The sequence below is a fragment of the Vanessa cardui genome, chromosome 4, assembly GCF_905220365.1.
Source record: "Vanessa cardui chromosome 4, ilVanCard2.1, whole genome shotgun sequence".
In the NCBI taxonomy this organism is placed as follows: Eukaryota; Metazoa; Arthropoda; class Insecta; order Lepidoptera; family Nymphalidae; genus Vanessa; species Vanessa cardui.
Window position 1 is genome coordinate 5,255,131 of NC_061126.1, and position 22,090 is coordinate 5,277,220.

The 22,090-nt window shown below is 35.6% G+C and overlaps 1 protein-coding gene across 3 annotated transcripts in view; it reads right to left on the reverse strand.

The window, feature by feature from the left end:
- Positions 1-14,781: 14,781 nt before the first annotated feature.
- The window catches only part of LOC124544333 (protein sprouty), a 38,571-nt gene continuing 31,262 nt past the window's right edge, over positions 14,782-22,090 (reverse strand). For 2 of the 3 annotated variants that reach the window (XM_047122837.1, XM_047122835.1), the window contains exon 3: positions 14,782-16,273. In XM_047122837.1, the coding sequence (XP_046978793.1) occupies positions 15,560-16,216 (657 nt within the window). In that variant the 5' untranslated portion in view covers positions 16,217-16,273 and the 3' untranslated portion in view covers positions 14,782-15,559. Of the gene's footprint in view, positions 16,274-20,221; positions 20,469-22,090 lie in introns of those variants that run through there. The other variant, XM_047122834.1, reaches the window with a different exon arrangement.

A 22,090-nucleotide genomic window follows, 5' to 3' on the forward strand; every position in this document is an offset into this window, starting at 1 on the left:
AATTATCTTATAAAATCAAATCACCTTTGTGTTAAATTGTTATTATTTTCTGACCAAGAAATTTTATGAGTAACAGTCTCGAAATGGAGAGAAGATGTCGGTATGGTCCAATGATTACAAGAAATAAGCTTCAAACCGTCTCTCACTAAGAATACATAGACAGTTATATAGAATTACTTAAATTTTAGTGCTATGTACCTAATGACATTTAACTACTTTTAAATTTTCTACAAAAAATGTAGTCAAGTCTTAAAAATAAGGATGATAATACTCTAGTAATAACATCTAGGTAAGATTTTTCCACATATCTTAGTCGTAGGTGCAACCCTCGTGTTATGTGCATTAAAGTAAATTGTTTGTTGCATCACACTTGAAAAGGTCACTGTTCTGACTGAACGAAGTCAGTGACGAGTACGTATTGATAATATTACCTTAAGGTAAAATATGTTAAATTGTGCCTTAGTACTGTTTAGTCACTAGCATTTAGGCCACCTGTAAAAAGAGCTTGGGCCCAGAGCTATTATCGCTGTGAGATATACATATATAACAATTGTATCGTCAAACTTTGTAGACTAAGATATTATGACGCTTATTGGTCTGATTACCTGTTTTTCTATGTGGTAGTGAGTTAAATATACAATAAAATTTCATAATAAAAATTTAATTGCAATATATAAATTTATGGGTTCATTAAAATAGTCATCAAAGTGCAAAAATAGATGTCAAATAAACGACTATTAATAATTAATGTTACTATCAAACATATTAAACCCAAATTAACCCTTTTAAAGTGACGTTAAGCGAATATCAAAGAAACAGGGCTAATAAAGTCACAATGCTACCGATGTTACAAAATTTAGTCCTCGTGCCCGAGTAAATAAGAGGGTGAGGGGTGACTCAGGGGTGTACGAGGAGGCGGGCTGCCTACACACCATTCATGAAGACTTCGTTACGAGTCGAGTATTTGCATAATGATATTCGAGAGTCTGCAAATTAAGAATGTTAAAAATAGACCAAAATTTCAATCAGATATCCTCGGACATAACCTAGTATCATTGAAACTCCTATATTAAAGAACGAGGTTTGCAGGTTTTTGTACAAATATAATTTATTTACACCGTTTACGAAACGTGATAAAATTAAAATTCCATAACAATGTAATTATAGTAGATTTCGCAGTGAACCTGTGAAAAAAAAATCTAAGCCATTTCTCTTTAGAAAATTAATACGATTAATATACTTGTTAAGAAAGTTATTTATAGTACCTTCATTTGATGTGAAAACTGCTTCGACCTTAAAGCAGACTTATATCAAGGTTACTCGGTCAACAAACTTACTGAATACATATGAAGATTAATGGATCCCGATTATTACAGATTTACTTCGACATAGTATTATGTAATATTGAACTGTTTGAAGTGCGTAATACAGCAGAACTATTGCAAATTATATGATCTAAGAATTTCTTATTTCGACTCTTGACAAGAACTGAATCTTAATCAATGATTCTGAGTTCGAACCAGGGGTAAACACCAATAATTTCATTAGTGAAGGGGCACTTCTAGCATAATATTGATAAGTAGTAAATACATGGTTATACTACTTCATATAACAATGACTAAAGAAATCTGAAAAGGTTGTCGTGTGACGTATTTGATATTTAACCCCATCTCGAGGGTGTCTTTCCGACAGCTGTCTCGTAATACACAAGTTGACGCACCTACGCTACGGTAGGGATTGGATCCCGCCTAACAACCTCTTAAGGACTTATCTTACAATTAGATTGCTTCATATCAGCAATTATTATAAATATTTTGGATATAACTTCGTAAATAATATTATAGAATCTGAGAAGAATTTATTTATTTGGTATGCGAGAAAGTATCTTGACCATGAGATTTTGCAGACGAGACAGAAATTTGTCGCTGCTATGGATAATAGAGTATCTAGTACAGTAAGTTGCTTTCATTCTTACGTACTTTGTAAATGTACCACTGTTTGGTAAGAGTTTCTTTATTTTGGAGAGAAGGTTTGGACATTTTCCACAAAAACAAACTCGGAGAAAATGAAAAAAGTCGTGTCGGTGGTAGTATTTAATTGTTGACGATTCAAAAACGCTTCATTGTGACGTTTACTTCAATAAAATTTATTTGATTTGATCTGCAATTGACTTATCTACGTCATATTTCAGTCCAAAAATTTAGATTGTGACGTTGCCTCACTGTATATTGCAGATATATTACAGTTGTCGTAAATGATGTGACATAACAACGCCATCGATAGCACGTCTGTGGACAAATAATACACAGCTTTCTGCACCAACCCGATCAAATGCGGATTGATGAAATGTCGAGTTAAAAGCTACAATTATGATTTCGTTCAATTTATTTTGACATCATATAATCAATTAAGATTTTTGTGACGTTTTTGTAGTACATATAATAAATGGATATTCATGTGTTATTTTTAATTAATGACTTTATAAAAAGCTACTTACTAGTGTTAAATGAAATAGTTAGTTGTTAAGTCAGTGGTAGCATTAAATAAGAATAATTCACATCCAAGCGTGTAATATATGGAGTTTGAAAATCGAGCCTTTATGATATTATAAATACAAATAGAAACGTGAGAGCAATACAAAACAAGAATAAATTTATCTCAAATATATTACTCATATTATTGATTACATAACTCATAAACTAGTTTTATTTAGGTAATAAACCAATGTTCTAGATCGTGATTAGTCCTCGCGTAGATGTCGATGTGGTTCTAGGGAGGAGGCTGAGCGAGGCGAAGGGGTCGCGTGGGCCGCAACCAATATGAATGAACTGCCAACGCGGCCTCAGAACCGCTTATAAATGTTAATTTCAACACGATTACCATCGGTTGTAGAAAGTGCAACGTGGGTGAATAACTTGCTTATAAAATTATTTTACGTGTAGATATAGATATGCTTATATAACATTCGTAAATAATGTGTATTTAATTTATTACGTGGTCTTTATTACTATTTTTAGGTATACCTATTATTTTATTTACTTATTATATTTGGAAAGGTAAACAACCTCAATTTCATACGATATCTATTTCGTAACAGCTATTAATATATTACTAATATTATAAATGTAAGAGATTGTAGGTTTGGGTGTCTGTTAATCATGCACAAATGGTTTCAAACGAAAATAGTAGAAGAAAGTAGAAGCTTTCTTTGATTAAGATAGAAATACTTGAAGAAAATCTCTATATATAAGAATATCTCTATCACGAGAAAGATCAGATAAGATATGCTATATAACAAAAATAGTTTTAGTAAATCTGTCAAATATACTAGTGTATAAGAAAACCTGCGTCCTTGACAGAGTGGCAACAGCGCCACCTTCGAATGCACTTGGATTTAACAAAACTGTACGAGTGGTACGACCATCTTTGCGAGGACTGGTGCGTCCGATAACTCATCGCCAATCATATACTGTTAGTTTACTCACTTACCAAATATTTTAGCGAAGCGAAGATCAACAGCAGTGGCGAAGCTATCGTAGGGCAGGTGGTGCAGTGCACCAGGGCCCCCGTAATTCAGGGGGCCCTTTAAACTAAACCTTAAAAGCTAGAAAAACACGACCCTTCGCACAAGATTTCTTATTTGGTATCTATAATTTTAAAGAGTTTATTAGTTAAAGAGAGACAAGAAAGAGGGAGTGTTGGCCCGATTCTTTTTCTATACACTGAGGCCCTTCCTCACCTAGCTACGCTACTGATCAACAGCAAGCTGTGATGTCGTCCAGACCGATTTCGATCAGCCATACAACTACGCAGGACATATAATACAAAAATGATTGCAGAAACTCAAATACACTTTTTCGACACTCCTAAATATCGATGGGACGGCAAATCCGAAACGACCCTAAGTAGCTTATGTGCAAGATCAAGCTTAATGCGCTTTCACGGGCACTTGATTACACACACATTCAACTTTCGCCCTTTTATTGAGATTTTTACAACAGAAAATCGTTTTACTTTTTTAATGGCCTTACCTGGAATTTAAACCCAAGACCTCAGAACCTTAGACAAGCTAAATAGGCAAATAACTTGCAGGTAAATACATCAGTAGAATTCTTATGTAATGATGATAATATTAATCAAGCCGAGATGACCCAGTGGTTAGAAGGCGTGCATCTTAACCGATGATTGCGCGTTTAAGCACCACTGAATACTCATGTGCTTAATTTGTGTTTATAATTCATCCCGTGCTCGGCGAAGGAAGAAAACATTGTGAGGAAACCAGCATAAAAAATCTGCTACATGTGTATTCCACTACCGGCTTTGGAACAGTTTGGTGGAATATGTTCTAAAACCTTCTCCTCAAAGGGAGAAGAGGCCTTAGCCCAGCAGTGAAAAATTGACAAGTTGTTGTTGTTATAGATAATAATCACTAACCTGACGAACAAAAAGGATATGCTATCTCTATCTCATAGATAATTGTACCCTTAAAGAAATGTAACATATATTTCCATTGTGGAGGCATCCGCAGTTATCAAAGGTGCAACTGTCAAGTAAACATGATATTCGGTATTTCGGCAAAAACAATCCTGTTGTTGTTTGGAGCGGATGGTAGTTCATCTCTCCGGTGCCGGACGTGCGTCCGCTGCGGCCTGGCATTCAACACCTGTACTACCTGTGTTCTGTATTACATTAAAATCATTTTATATTTCAAATTATTTTAAATAAATTCAATGGCGTAGCTATCGTAGGGCAGGTGGTGCAGTGCACCAGGGCCCTGGAGTTCAGGGGTCCCTATAAACTAAACCTTAAGCTTCTGAAGCTAGAAAAACACGACCCTGCGCACAAGATTTCTTATTTGGTATCTATAATTTTAATTATTAGTTAAAAAGGGATGGGAAAGAGAGGGTGGGGACCCGATTCTTTTTCTATGCACCGGGGCCCTTCCTCACCTAGCTACGTCACTGAATAAATTCCTTACTAAAGAAGAAAAAGTATTGTATCTACTGTACTTTATTTTATAATATATAAAACCTATATCAGGTTTATATGTAAATTGTGAATATTATATTAATTTTAAAGGTTATTTTGAAAATTATACCTACAGTGTTTTGATAGATATCAAATACCTACCTATACTTAGGAGTACTGGATGTCTAATCTATTTCGATATAGGTTAAAGTACAAAGAATGTTTCGTCGTATAACATTAAATCAATCTTAAATAGCAGTGTAGTACGCGTTCAAAGTCGCGAGGCGACGCAGCTCGTTTCGTAATAAACTATAGGATGCTGATAAGACGGATGTGCTGTGACCGCGCCGGCGGAAGAGCATCTGTTACGAGCGATTGCTCTGGAATCCGCCTCGATTGTTACGCTACGTTATGTATTTATCGAATAGTGTCGTATTTATCTTTTTACAGGTTTTCTTGAGGAGTACTTTAGTTACTAGAACTTGTTTATTATATAAAAATATTTTGTAGGTACTTTTCTTTGTACGTTCAAATGATAGTGCTTAGTATTTTAATTATTTTTTTGTGTAACTGTTACTAAAAATATTATAAAACAACAACAAAAGCTTGTCAATTTTCCACTGCTGAGCTAACGCCTCCTCACCCTTTGAGGAGAAGGTTTGGACCACATTCCACCACGCTGCTCCAATGCGGGTCGGTGAATTTACACGTATTGGTGGCAGATTTTTGTTGAAATAAGACATGCAGGTTTCGTTCACCACCGGGTTCTATTATAAACACAAATTAAGCACATAAAATTTCAGTGTTACTTGCCTGGGTTTTGAACCCGCAGTCACCGGTTAAGATGCACGCGTTAAATAATTTAACACTTTGTAATAAATATGTTTTAAATAAAGGTTTTAGTGCCGTCTCTGTGGCGCGCGGTTTATACGACAAATGAATATAATATGCTCTCGAATTTGCTTTGAATGCCCTAGGCAATGTAAATTTACACACAATATTGATCACTCGAATATTCAAGCTACTCGAACATACAATTCTAAGCCATGGGTTGAAATACAATTTCTAACATACGTAGTCTGTTTAATAAATTACCCATCGACAACTTGATATACTTGAGACTTTTTTTTTCATTTTTTAAATAAATAATAAATATGAGACAACATCGCATACATTACTCTGATCCCAATGTAAGTAGCTGAAGCACTTGTGTTATGGAAATCAGAAGTAACGACGGTACCACAAACACCCAGACCCAAGACAACATAGAAAACTAATGGTAATCTACATTGACTGGGCCGGGAATCGAGCCCGGGACCTCAGAGTGGCGTACCCATGAAACCCGGTTTACACACCACTCGACCATGGAGGTCGTCTAATTTTAAATACTGTGTTGTAATACATTTATAAATTAAGGAGTTTTAGTGTCATAATATTGCTAAGGGCGAGACGCACCCAAATATAAGACCCAGTAGGCACCCCCAAAAGCTACAACCTTCCCCAGATTTATTTTTGTTAATCTACCTACTCATGGACCCCTTAATGATTTAAAGATCTGCAAGAGAATTATCAATAAGAGCTGAGATGGCCCAGTGGTTAGAATGCGTGCATCTTAACCGATGATTGCGGGTTCAAACCCAGACAAGCATCACTCTATATATATACATATATATGCTTAATTTGTATTTATAATTCATCGAAATTCTGCCACATGTGTATTCAACGCACAACAACCCGCATTGGAACAGCTCTTCCATTAAGGAGAGGGTTTGAAACATATTCTATGTTCCAAACCCTCTCCTTAATGGAAGAGGAGGCCTTATCCCAACAGTGGGAAATTTACAGGCTGTTACTTTACTTTACTTTAAAGAGAATTATTCTAGACACTATGTTATGAAACTATTCTATACTATTCACTACATTTTTTGTCATACTAATGTGTTTAAGTAAGGTTTATGTAGTTTACATAAGAAAGTTCGTTCTATAATCTTTTAAATATAAAGAACATGTAGTGAATTACAAATATGTACAAATAATTAAGGCGGTGAAGTGTTGGATAGAGCGATCTCCAAATGCTCTTTTGGAATTAAGAAGTATTCCTTACCGAATTCTAACTAAAGCATTCAACCATAAGCATTAGTTAATGACGCGTGTCACAGTATCACAGTATATAGATGTGCACATAACATTACATACATATATAATTGTATTTAACTAATATGATTGTATTTTTTAAATGTTGAAAAAGAGTAACTACTGAGTTTCTTGCCGGTTCTTCTCGGTAGAATCTACTTTCCGAACCGGTGGTAGCTTCACTTAGTTGTTAAATGACGATTCAGTAGTGCTTGTAAAATTCCGCTTGAATGAAGTTTATTTTGATTTGATTTGCGCAAATACAAGAGAACGCTTTTTATACCTTCCAATGAGCATTTCATACGCTCAGGAGGCTTACTTGCTTTCCACGGCAACAGACTATGAAATGATTAACATCCAATGGCTGTTGCGTAGTTTTTTATACATAATTTAAAAGAGATATTCCTAAATCGCTAAATAAGTTTTAGTAATTGTAATAAAATAATTTGTATTATATGCATCGAAAAAGGCAAGACGAATTCGTAAAATTATTGTAAATGGAATTGCAGTATAACTATATTTTATACATATAAATATTTAATAAATATGATTTATACTCAGGTACCACTCACTCATCAGATATTATACCGCCAAACATCAGAAATCAGTACTGTTGTGTTACGGTTTCACGGTTGATTAAACCAATGTAACATAACACACATTTACATTACATTTAAGTTCATAAGGTTGGCGGCGTTAGAATTGGTTAATATTGCTACAGCGATATTTTCTATGGTCGTTGGTGACCACTTACCATCAGGTGGTCCATTTATTCGTTCGTCTATATCATAAAAAATAAAATATATTTTTTTGTGGTATTAATTACAGTTTTCCAGTTATCGAATATAAAAGCTCATTTTGTAAATTTCGAATACAACGAATAATAGAAAGTGTAGTATCTATAGTAAAGTAACAATTAAAAAATTATAGCGTATAATCCTATTAAGGAGATGGCATGAAGCTCATTCACAATGCTACCGCTGAGATTTCCTTCAACATCGAGCATCGAGATTTATAAATAAAATAATTATAAAATGATGTTAAATCAATAATAAATAGAGGATGGGGACGACCAAAGAAACGCTGGATGAATATGGAAAGACATGATAGGCTGAAAAGAATGTTACTTGTGAGATGACGAGGCAGAAGGATGATGATGATCAATAAATAATATATATTTTAATAAATAAAGAAGATGGAAGAAATGTAAATATGAAAGCCATTGATGTATGAAACACGTTAAAAGTTGAATCGTATTACAATTATCGGTGTCGCAACGCGAGCTCTTCCTGTCCGCCCGTCACACGACACCACGTAACGCAACACCCGTACACAATCCCACAAATGCGGTTAATATGCAACTTAAACTTAATAGAATCATGATAAAATTATCTTCTTCCATACATTGAATTATAAGCTCTCGTCTATAGCTTTGTATAAAACATCGGAGCTTTTATTTAACTCTATATATAATCTATACATAATTTCCTATATTAATATTTTAAAACAGTTTCACTCAATTGGTTGAACTGAAAAATCAATTCTTTTTCTTTCTTTGGTTCTAAAAGGTGGTTTAAATAGATCATTACATCCATGTAAGCATTATATGCTGGGGATCTTACTCTACACAATAAATGCAACAAAATGTTATGTGTACATAAGTAAATATTGTCATTTTGTAAGTAAAAAGACTACAATACAAAATGCATATATATTTGTGTTTGTATGATGGCTCGAGATGATTATATTACTATTATTTCGTTTTGTACGGGAGAAGGCTTTTATGGAAATGTAGAGCGTGTAATATTAAGAGTATATGTAATTAAATAATATTTTTTCAACCCATCTTTTAGTTTTCAGTTAAATTAGTATAGTACGACACAACTTAGATGTAGCATCGACAAAATTCGTAAAACCTATTACATACGAATTAAGGACGCCATCCCAAATTATTCATATTTATTTCTTATGTGAATATGATCTTTACGCAAACGCAATAACTTGTAATATCATATAACCTAATATATTCGTCAATTTGACACGTCGATTAACATGCACTTGCTTTCTCTGACGCGAGAATTTATAGCAACGAATAGCGTCGAATGGCGCGATAGTGAGCTATTTCTATTGGTCGTGTAAATCGGCAGTAATCGGTTTTATTTTGATTTCATTGCATTTTCCGATGCTACATCTAATTTGTGTCGTACTATACTTTAATTTTTTTAAATTAATTTTAAGGCTTATATATAAATAACAAGTAATTTTGTTGATATATAAACTGTTACATAGAATATAAATATAAAATTAAATTTGCAGGTCCGTCCTGTCTTACTGATATAGTAATATTAACCTATCACAAATATTTGTTCATTCAACGTATTAAAGTTGCATTTTTTTTGCTATTATACTAACTCTTAGTATGCAAGATTGCGCACGTGCTCATCGACCCACGTTCTGCTGTTAATCGAAAAATGGCCAAACTGATAACAATAATAAAATACATAGAATGCAAGTAGGTATATATTTTATTAAAGGGAACGTAACTTTTCATATGATAATTTCTATACGGGAAACAAATTAGAAAAGGACCGTCAGTAGTTTTGTGGTATATAGGTACTGATAGAAGTAGCATTAAAGAAGTAATACAGTGGTACCGTCAAATATTTAAGATGTTAAGTTCCTTGTGTCTGTTAATGCGCTGTATCAATTGTACGTAAAAAAAATTATAGTAGGTGGTACCAAGGCTAACGGAAATTTACGTACTTTTCAAATGGTACTTTTAATATTTCTCAGCATTCGCTTGTTAGTTTAAGTAAACCTTATACTCAGTAGCTTTATAGATAATTTATGTGGTTATTTACCAAGGACAAAACACGAATTTTCCAACATTAGAGTAGTAACTAAACGAAGGTTTGAAATATTATTGACAATACTAATTAAACACAAGCTTTAATAACGTTTGTGTATTAATTTAAGATTAGTTTCCATTGACCGCTTTACAGTTTATCAAGTATAACACGCCAATCAGCTTTAAGCAATGGAACCAAACACAGTTTTTAGTGTAGTCGAGTAGTCAAGAGAAACTCGGGCTAAGAAGTTTTATTGTTAAACTTGGAAACTAAACTAAAAGAAAAACGAAAAAGTAAATTCACGGGCGAAGACATCTGTAGCTCAAGAAAACGATGAAACATTGCAGTAACTTGATAAGTTCTTGTTAAGTATGTATAGAGAGCGTGGAATTACTGTCGTTTGAGTTTTATCCATATTTATGTGCGTGTTGTTTTTCTGTGCACCGAATTAGATTTACTTGTGCATAAATTACCTTGACGTATTCTCGTATTGTCATTATTTTACCTTTGCAGATAATATTTAAATTAATAATATCTGGGACTAAGTATGTAATCTTAAATTTATTTGATTTAAATTCTATTTTTTTATATTTTTATAGTATTAATTATATGTATATCATAGTATCATTTTTATTAATAAGTTGCACTTGTGCGAAATCGAGGCGGATCACTGGGTTTTACTTATATTTATCTGAATTGTTATTAATTTATTTGAGACGTTGATAGATCATATAGACCCGAATATAATTTTAAATATATAATGGACGGATGGATGGAGTTTAATAAAAGCGTCTATCTAGCTCGACGTAAGTAAGTATGCTAAATCAGTGCTGAAATTTTGATTTTTACCAGAACTAAAATTAGGTTAATTTAAGCAGTGTTTGTTAATTTAATGCTAATATATATACTAGCAAAAACAAAAGATATTTTTGTACATTTTATTAAAAAATATATTAATAAGTTTATTATATAAATATTTATTAAGTATTCGAGCAATAAGTGTCATATGAATGGGTAGGCGAATACACCTACGACGTCGCGTAGGCCGGCGACAATGAGGACGTATTTTTATCTTCCGACTCACAACCGATGACCGTAGTTTCTACCTCGCCAATTTGTAGAGATACGAAGAGTCTAGATAAACCCATCACTCGACGGATCGACACAAATATCTTCATTATCGTCGTCTTCAACTAATTGTGTCATACGGGCGTTGTAAAACGTCTGGTTTCGGATTTGCATGTTTATCTGCCAAGCGTATGAACTCTACGCAATATAACGCTTTACAAATTTGTCGTAACTGTTCTCATTTACATTGTATTCGACGTATTAATGATTCATTATTGTTTCATTTTTATTAAGAAAATCGTATACAATGTATAATGCATGAATATTATCTGAACGAATAACTACAATTACAAATAATGAGTTATTTTAAGCCAACCTAGAGTTTATGTAAATATTTAATTGCGACGAATGTAGTGTGCTCGGGTTTTATTCCTTTAAATAAAGTTGTTATCTTATTGATATCTTCATATTGAATAAATGTTATGTTAGATACGTAGTACTTATTCTGTAAATTCGAACTGACTAGTTCGTATTCAGCTTGCCAGGATATCGAGGTAGATTTATCGCTACTACGAAATGAGAACAAAAAAGACCGTTAAGATATATTCAAGTTGCACTTGCCGTCCATAGGCAAGAAACTTGTTTCTTATTTATGAATTCTGTATAATGTAATTTTTCTTTAGAATAGATATAAAGTTGAATAAGAAAAAAATCTCCATCCATTGTATCTGACGTCAGAATTCGAAGTGGAAGCCGCCTCACCCGTGCCGCGTTTTCATCTTTTATTTATAGACGATTGATTGATGAAGCGAAACGTCGTATGAATGAATCGATTTATGGTTTCGTTGAGCGGACACTGTTTATGTGCCCGCTTGACGCCAGGAATTTTAAATGGGAGACGAATAAACGTTCCTAACCCTACCGCCGGCTACCTCTAACACGCATCTTATGTTATTCAATCATCTTTCCAGAAACGCCGATCTGTTACATGCGACAGTCCTACCCGCCGTACAATGATTCATTAAAGCGGCAATTGTGTCTTATCTCCAATAATGTGTCAATTTATGTCCCATCAATCTACTTCGTCGCGAGTCGTAAAACCGACACCTCGACTTTAATCTTCAGGCATTTCCCTAAGATGGCACAATCAAGCGCTGGTCAAGGTTAAGCGTTAAAAATAGAAACTAGCGATGAGGTTCATCCGAAGGTTAAACAGTATTTAATTAATCCTTCGTATATACTTCTACGAAGATAAATGATAATGGAACAAAATGGGGAATTGAACTCGAATTGACACCGACAGGTGTTTCGTATTCGCATTGAACTCGGAGTCATCTCAACATTCAAGTAGTCTATTGCGCTTATTAAGATCAACTAACAGAGCAATAGATTACGCACGATTCGGCGTGGCAAGCGGTCTAATTGTTTAATTTCGGTCTTGAGATAGGTTAGCAACGGAATGAGTACGGACGGCGCGTTTGCTCAACTCGTTATCATCGCTTCGGTAGCTCGTTTGAAGAGCCGCTTCCTGCGCGATGACCTGTCTTATCTGCTGCACCATTGCTGCAGATGATGCGAAGTAACTACCACCGAATTCTTCAGAGCCCCTACTAACGTCTCGTAAGTACTGAACGCGTCTCAGTAATCGTTAAATTGCTATTAAACACAGTTTCAGGTCATTTATAATTGTACCAAAAATATTTCTGGTAATAATCGATTATTTTTTAAAAACCTTTATTATTATAAAAATATTACTGTTAAGTGTCACTAAACTATTTACAAAATAAAATTGCCAAATTAGGTAATGATACATTTCAGTAGAATTCTAATGCTAAATTTGATATGAAAGTGTTGTAAGGGACACAAAGCTTAAGTAAGGCGGCAATATAACCAAAATTCGTACCTAATCTTCTTTCCTTCTATTCATACGGATCCAGAAAATTCCATAGGAAAATTTCATAGTAATTCACAAGAAATTACATACTGTTTAATTTTATTTAAATTCTAAGCGTATTGCTACCGGATAGAGTATTTCGCAGACCCGCTGGCTACGTGACTGAGGCGTCAGATGATAATGGCTACTTTATTAATAGAATACTTATTTATCAAAATATTGCACGTCGTGAACTTGTACAGATATTAAATAAAGTTTTACGGCAATTTTATGCTTGCAGTACCTATTTAAGATTGCATTAATTGCATTGACAGTAATTAAGTTTTTTTTGTGTAAAATAAAATTATTACACGAACATACTATCATAAGAGGTTTTTTAAATACAATAAGACATTCCTTGTTATGAAAACATACTCATATCGCTTGCATTATATTTATCTATATAAATAACAGAGCACATTCGATTATATAACAACGGGATAAGAATATAAAGGTAACCCCTTTATTATCGTATAAAACGAAGTAGAGTATTATTCACCGAGCATCGAACAATCAGAGTGCCACTGCATCATGCATCACGGGGCACAGGTCAAGGAATGCGATCGATAAATAGCAAGATTTGACAGTGAAATAGCGTGTTTACGAATACAAGCGCCACGACGCACCTCCATCGCCCCGAGCTCACACAAATCTCGAATCTGCCTCGCAATGACACGAATAATTCATCTTCCACGAAGCATAGGTCAAAAGATCCGTGGGGCCAACATATTTTATACGGGAGATTATTTTTTTCTTAATCTAAAACATGAATTCAGTATGAGCAAACAGGTTTATCTATTGTAATACATCAGCTAGACACATTTGCTTTTGAGTAAACAGAAATGTCGTGGTGTCTATTCGGAGACATAGCGCGAGGATCCTGTATACTTGCAAATATCGAGCATTAAAATTCTCGATGTGGTGCGCTTACGCACGCTGAAAATAAATAGGCGTCCTATACGAGAAATGCTCACAACGTACAGCAAAACCTAAATATATCGAGAGCGGGTTCGAGGCATCGTCTATACAATGTAGGGTTAGGCATGACACATCTGCACTTTACGTTCTCAAATACGTACCTTAGCTATGACGACATAATTTACAAACAAAAACTACAAAGTGGAACTTTGTTTTTTTTTTCAAATGTTTATCTTATTACGTCTCTAATATGTCCTATAAGCGATAGTTGCCTTTTATCCCATGCCAGAGTTCATCCGCCCATCAAACGCTGTCGGCGGCTTGTCGACATCTGTTGTCCCCATTTAAACGATCCAGCTAAGTACGTACTCAAGTAAATCTTGTAAATAGTCTCCACGAACTAAATTTAAAACAACACATATTACTAGCGTTAGTTTTTGTATTGCTATTTTTTGAACTATTTAAATTGTACCGATGTCGTAAGCTTATGAATAAGTATGTTTAAACGTGGATATAAAATATGAAATATTGCAATAAAACAGGATTTAAATAATTTGTAATATTGTTAGCCTCTACATTGATTTCACGTCACGGCAATTTGTAATAGTACGGTTAGATAAATAGAAAAATAGTAGCATAAAATTATGAGCGTATATTTTCGGAATGCATTCCAGGCATCAGATAAACATGGAGCGAAGGAAGGAAGAGTGAGACAGGAGGTGCATCCTGCGCGCCGAAGGAAGCGGCGCGCCTCACTTCCTCCTGCCAACTCATAAACGAACCACTATTTATATACCGACACATATGCGTCTTTAATATTTCACTATTGTAGCTATTCGATTATATCAACGGAGACTTCAAACGAAGATTAATTGATTACACCTTTCGTTAGTAAAAAAATGACGACGGATACATTTGCAATAAATTTATTTAAGAAATTAGAGATTTTATATTGTGTTTCAAAAATATAAATCCGTGGCAACTATGAATTTTAAATATATAAAAAAAATATTAAAAACAAAACAAAGAAGTAATACAGAGTTGACGAGTGTTTAAAAAAATAACACCCAAAATGGCATATATTTATCTTTATAGTAAGCAGTGTGGAATTTAATTTTATAGTATAGAACATATTATTCGACTTCGATTTACTTCACGTAGCTCGTATTTTTCATATATATACAGCCATGGAATGAACACTTGACATTTTTTTACTTTTTACACGTCGTTTTAGGTTTTAGTGACAAAAAGAAAACAAATATTGTAGTAAACATTCGTATTTATAATATAATGTTGTCGTTTTATTTACAAATAAATACAAATTCAGTTAATAAATAAATGGTAAATTATCTACATCTTAATAAGTATGCTTTATATCTCATTTCTTAATCTTCTCTGGATTTGTGTGGAATCCAAAATACTAATGTTAGCGTTTTCTTATGACACGTTTCGGTCTCAAGAAAATTTGAGACTTTCGGCGTTCGGGCGACACGTTCACGTTCACGTACATTCACACTATACGACTATATTTACAAGACGATCACTCGCGGCGCGGGGCGCTCGTCCTCGCCGGCCCCGCGCCCTCACCACTCACTCGGACCAGGCACAGCGATCACTGAGTCCACCCCCGCGCGGTCCGGAGCTCTCCGCTCGCCAATAAATATTTGTACAACGCGGGCGCGCGGCGGGACTAGATAATACTGGAGAGCGGCGGCGGCTCGGGGCAGCGGCAGCCGGCGCGGCGGCAGCGCGCGTACGCGGTCGCACCCGCCGCCGCGCACCCGCGCAGCGGCCAGTACAGCCACAGGCACGGCAGCGGCACCGCCAGCGCCGCCACGCACGCCAGCCGCGGCCCGCACGCGCACGGCTCGCTAGCCTCCTCCTCGCCGCTCCCGCAGTGGTAGAACAGCGCCTTCGCGCAGCACATGCACGACGCGTAGTCGACGCAGGCCTCCGCGCTGCACAGGCACGAGCCGCACAGCCAGCGCGAGGGCAGCGGACGCGGCCGCGCGCACTGCTCGCAGCGGCAGCGGCCGCAGTTCTCGCACACGATCGAGTCCGTCGCGAGCGGCGTGCGCCTCTTGTCGGCGGCTGGCTGGGCGGTCACCGGCTTGAGCGGCTGCGACGCCGCGTGTCGGTGGGGCGGCGCGGGGGGCGCGCGGCGCGGGGCCTCCACGTACGCGTTGCGCTCGCGCTCGGCCTCGGGCCGCGGCCGCAGCAGCGACACGGCGGGCTGGCGCGCGCCGCCCGCGCCCGCGCCCCCGCCGCCTGTCGCGCCCGCTCGGTGCACGCGCGCCGCCGGCTTGGGCGGCCGGGGCGGCGCCGCCGGCCCGCCATACTCGTCCATCGAGTCCGGCTAACGGCTCTCTGGGCCGTCGCCTTCCTGTTCCCTCATCGTCCCCACCTTAGAAAAAATAAACACATACGTTAATACAATGCACGCAGGAGGAAAATACATCAGTTTTTTGTACTCGCACGTTTCATTCCCGTTTAAAATTACTGAGTATATAGTTTAGCTATTCTACAATCGTTTATCCTGTTCTAGATATCTACTTTTTATCAATTTTCTTACAAGTTTAAGATGACCTCTCCATTCTACGAAATGTAACAGAAAGATACGTTTATGTGAGAGATATTTGTACGACTTATTTCCAGTTCGTCAATTTTTACTTCTGATATTCATAGCTATCGTCTCCTTTATGAGGTATCTACAGATACGACCAAACGTAGTTAACTGTATTGGAAAGGTAAGATTTGTTATAAATGTAAAAACACGCTACGATTATTATTCCTATGGATACAAGATACATACGGTGTAGTCTGTTGTTAGTTCGATAATATGCCTAACCAAACTAAAATACTATGTATATGGTAAATGGACGTATGTATATTAAATTAAGCATACATAGAGCAAGGCAATAAAACATTTTTTTTCCGAGATTTTGTAATATTAAAGTACCACTTCGTATTGTTTTTTTCTTATCTGTTATTAATTATATATGTATATTAATAACACTGTTCGCATATGCCTATATATATGGATTTAAAGTTGGTAATTTATTTGTTATGATTTTAAGTTCAAATCGTCCTTGCTAATATTTTTTTTCTTAAACAGTAAACTAAAATGTATTTGTTTTTCAAATTTACTGTTTAAAAAAAGATTATATATCTACTATACATACAGAGTTATGTACAGGGTTTCGTAAAGGAATTTGTAATATTGTTTTTTGATGTTTTTTTATAATCTTCTAAGGCTAAGTTAATAATGGAGTGAGTATATTAAACATTATATAGCATACATACTTTACAGCACTAAAACATATAATACCGCTTTATATTTACATTCAACTTATATTTCAATTTAAACCATTTCATCACCCGTCTACGAATTATATTTTTTTTACAAACAATATCATAATAAACTTAATGTTTATCGTCAGAACATAGCTTACAAGTAATATGCCCGCTCGCTTCTGTGACAATAATTAGGATAATTTCGAAAAACCGTACGTCCTCTAAATTAGCCTATAAACCAATAAGTTGCTAATGCTGATTGAAAATAAGTTACATTAGTGAGTTGAATCCAGTTACCAAACGCTTTCAAAAAATGTTTCGGTAGCTGTAAAAGTGATACTCTCAATAACTTTTACTTTCGTTATATTCTGAATAATACTTTTTACGGTTGTATATAAAAGTACAAATCAATGTAAATACAAAATACTTAATGACTTTCTCTTTCGATTTCGTTTAATGAACAATCAATTATAAAATACAAGTATATTAATTGACGACTTTAATTCATAATCTTTTGTAAACAATGATACTAAAATAAATAACATGTGAATGCTAAATTTATATATATAAAGTGTTAGAAGATAATATTAAAGTATTTGTTAATATATTCGAATACTTTTCGAGCTGAGTCTTAATTTTTTATTATTTTTATTAAATTTAATGTAATGTATGGTGTGTTTCGTGTAGTCTATAAGGTTGGTATAGGAATACAATCACTTATTAATTGATTAAGAGAAAATATGTTTTGAAAAAATGTTTTCAGTTCTATAATTTATCTTCTCTTTAATATTTCTTCAAACTTGTATATTAGATTACAACATGAAATAATCCAGTTGTGTACATAAATACATTAATTATCCCTAAAACATATATAACAATAATGTACTATATTTATGTGAAGCAAATGAATCAAAAAGGTTATACGCTATATCTAATAATAGTATTATTTACATGCGAATGTATATTGGTTTGTTTTTTAAACAAATCAACAAAAGCAATCATTCCACGTGTTTTTTTGCATAGAAATAGAATCGACTATATTATGTCGGAGAATATCGAAAGCAAAGTCGCTTCCAAAATTAGTATATATATTGAAGATAAAATGTATTACATAATTGAGGTCGTACATATTATTTATTTATTAAAGTTTACATCACTATATAAATTAGATATGAATATTCTGTTAAGATATATTTTTATGGGAAACAAGAATGAATAATTCCGATGTCATCTTGTGAATGCTAACGTGCGTGTTGAAACATATAAGCAGTTTGTTGATTAATATTGCTACGATTAAATTAATAATGTCAGAAATATTTACATATATGTAATCTATGACAGGCATCTGGCTACCATGAGCGTCTGTCTATCTGAGATAAAATAGTGTCGCGACTACACTAATGAATCGAAATTAAATTAATTAATTATTGGTATTACATACGTACAAGTTTTTTTTATTGAGTAGTACCTTCGCATTTGTCTTAGTATTTTTTTTATATCTTAGCAAAATGAATTAGCTTATAATTCTAATTGTTATAACTTATTTAAATTTTGTGTTTCATTTAACCAGTCAGTAGCAATATAATAGTAGTACATGTGTATAAATTAAACAATTGAACCGGTTTTAATAATATCTCTATGCATTTGATTTTTCTGTTAGTAATAATATTAGACAGTTATTTGAACACAAGCTATTAGCAATATAACAATTTCCTATAGTATTACCTTTTAAATGCTTTTAAAAAACATCCGACATTTTAAAAGCAAGAATAATCTATGTATTATGAGTTAAAAATTATGATATGTTTAAAATATTAGAATAATATAAATCATAAATTCTCAATTTTCCTGTACATAGTGGATTTTATTAATTCATTTTAGAAAGAAGAATGGAATGAGGCGATATTTATAAAGACTCTATGAATATTTATGTATTTCCAAAATATCGTACTAATAACCTGAGCTTGATATGCTTCAGGCTTTCATTAGAATATAATATAAATGTTATGGGGATTGAATGTATGAGTTACATACATTATGAGTACTTTAGAAAGAATAATATTTTTCTATGTATATACATATATTCCACGACTTCATTTTGTTTAGTCTAAATGCGTTTAACGTCGTAAAGTTTGTTAAATGATAAGGGTTGTGTATTGTTTACAATACATTTTTATTCTTATCTGCGTTGAGTTATCAAACGTTGTCGAAATTGTTCTCGCTGTTGCTATAATAATTCTCAATAAAACGATCAAAATATGTAATAAAATTTATCATCGTATTAAACGTTACTGAAACGAGATACGGTTCTCTACGACTTATAAGACTCTACCTCGTCTAGTACTTAAAAGTTTGTGCCTTCGGGGACGGGCTAGTTCACGAAAGTTTGTGAGCGCCCTCTTCGAAGTTGAAGGTGGTTGTTATTTCGTTCTAATGATTTTGAAGTGGCATCGTAAACGAAAGCTCTCCTATTAAACTTGTTAGCGAGGAGGCCTCGCTGGCAAGTGGCAGTGCGCGGAGCGGTGGCCGCGCGAGGTGCACACGTGTGACGGTATGTGACGGCGCTAGCCACACTCGACGGTCGCCAGGCGCGGCGCGACGCCTCATCATTCATGTTTGCTTAATTTTTTTCGCGATCGGACTGATTACTACCTACGTATGGTACGAGAGTTATAAAATCTCGCCGGACAAATCCGCCGCGACTCGTCACATCCTGGATATGGAATGACGTCGTGCGAGTACTTACGAAGCAGACGTTCCACGGTCACACGTCTCCTACACACATCTCACAAGGGCACTCGGGCCGATTGGCCCCACTCACTACACTGAGCATCTACGCTAGGCCGATAGTGCCGGACCGAAACCGCGCCGGTAGGCTCACTGACACACAAAAATACGGTAGAACCACCGAATTTTGGCCGCGCAAATCCACGGGAAGGCTCATAAGACCGGCGCGGTTCGGAGTGGCACCTGGCGCGGGCGGGGGGCGGCCCACGCACCGGCCTCGATTCTCGTCCGCCCGCCGCGCGGTTATCACTGCAATATGGCCGCTACTCACTTCCTCGGTGAAGTTCTTCGTTGATTTCTACTCCTGATCTCGATGACGGCGATTTTCGTAACCGTTCCGAACTCGTGCGGATTCACTGCACTTATCCTTATACACATTTTAATGGAAAACCGGGAGCGTTAGCGCTACGCTCCAACGAAACGACCGTTCCGTTCGCTGGCACATTCCGCACTGGCGTCGGGCGCGGGAGCGGGCCGGCGGAGAGCCGCACCCCGCCGCCGCGCGTCCCTCCGCGCGCACTTCGCCTTTTTATGAATGGAAGGCGGCCATACTGAATGAACCGCGTACACGAAGCGGTCGGCCGCTATTTTCGCAGGCGAACGGGGACGGCAAGGGGGGCGGGGGCCGGAAGCGGGCTGCGAACGCTCGCGGTGCCAAATTTTGCGGCGCGGGCGACGGCAGCGGATGTGCTCGTTTATCGAGCTTCCGGTGAGATCCCCGCGCGGCCGCATCCGGGAATTAGGTTTCCGGTCGGTAAGAGTCGAACCACGCCGCCCACTTTCGTCCTGCAACTACACTACCCTCGTTCAGTGGTAGAGAACGTGAAAATACGACTCCATTCAGATCTCTCGATAGCCAAATGAGACATCTTGAGCATCATGCGAAATGTTGTTCATGACACAAATATCCGGGTGCGCGAGGAAGACGCGAAGCGGCCGGCGACATGTTATCGCAGTGGTAATAGGTATACGCGAGTATAATTTTCGCAAGGTTGCAACGACAATAAGGCGTGTTGTGCACGCGGCGTCTCTGTGTCAAGGACGAGCGATAACGTTACGCCATACGAGATGTTGTCATCATGATTTAAGGGACTACAACCAACGACGAATTTTGATAGAGACAGATACGTCTTAGCAATTAAAAACTTAAAAAACCTCCTAACAAAATTAAGTTTCATATCCGTTATGATAGTAAAAACTATTTAAAATATAATCAAAGTATAAATATATTAACATGAATACTACAATAACAGAGATAAGGGTACCTACTCCTACTCTACTCCCATTACGGTAAAAGATTTGATGAACCATCTTCAATAATAAGATACAATCTAAAATGTAGACCAGCATACGTTGTAAATATTAAATATTAATTCATAAACCAGATCGCGAGTGAATGGACGTCACAAGTTAGTCATACAAAAAATGATCTCTACCTGAGGTTAGTTCTTCTATTGTCCAGATGCAAGCGCCAACCGCATAACAATTGCTCTTAAATTTCCATTTCATTTCTGAGAGTCACTTCAATGAAATAACGATTGCACTGAATCATCCTTTGGTGGTAAATAATTTTTCACATTTAACGAATTTAATTTCTTATATTTAAATAAAAAAAGAATTGCAATATGATTGAATCATTGTAGAGTCACGAAGAAATAATAATATTTTTATCTGTATTTATCATATTAAAAAAAAACGTAAATTGTTTTTTTTGTTAGGTGTGTAATTTTAATAAAAACCTCAGATACATAACAAGCCAATTTCATGTGTACTACTCTTGTCTCGTTTGACTACTTTAGGTAAATAGAGCAATGTAATAATTATATTATTAACACACTTTCAAAACTAACTAGTAATAATAATATTTTCAATACAACACAAAATATGTTATAGTTAGTTTAATTATAGTAAACTAACTTTCAAAATAATTAATATTTAAGACAACTACCTATTTAATTCACTGATTAAAGATTGCATATTTTGAACATCCTTTTTATTTCATTTTATGGAAATATAATATAATTTAATTATTATTAATAACAATTTAGTTATTAAAGCTTATTTAGCACGTATATGTACTAATATATTACTATTTAACATAAATAATAAATAATATTCCATTTAAAGTTATTTTTAATCA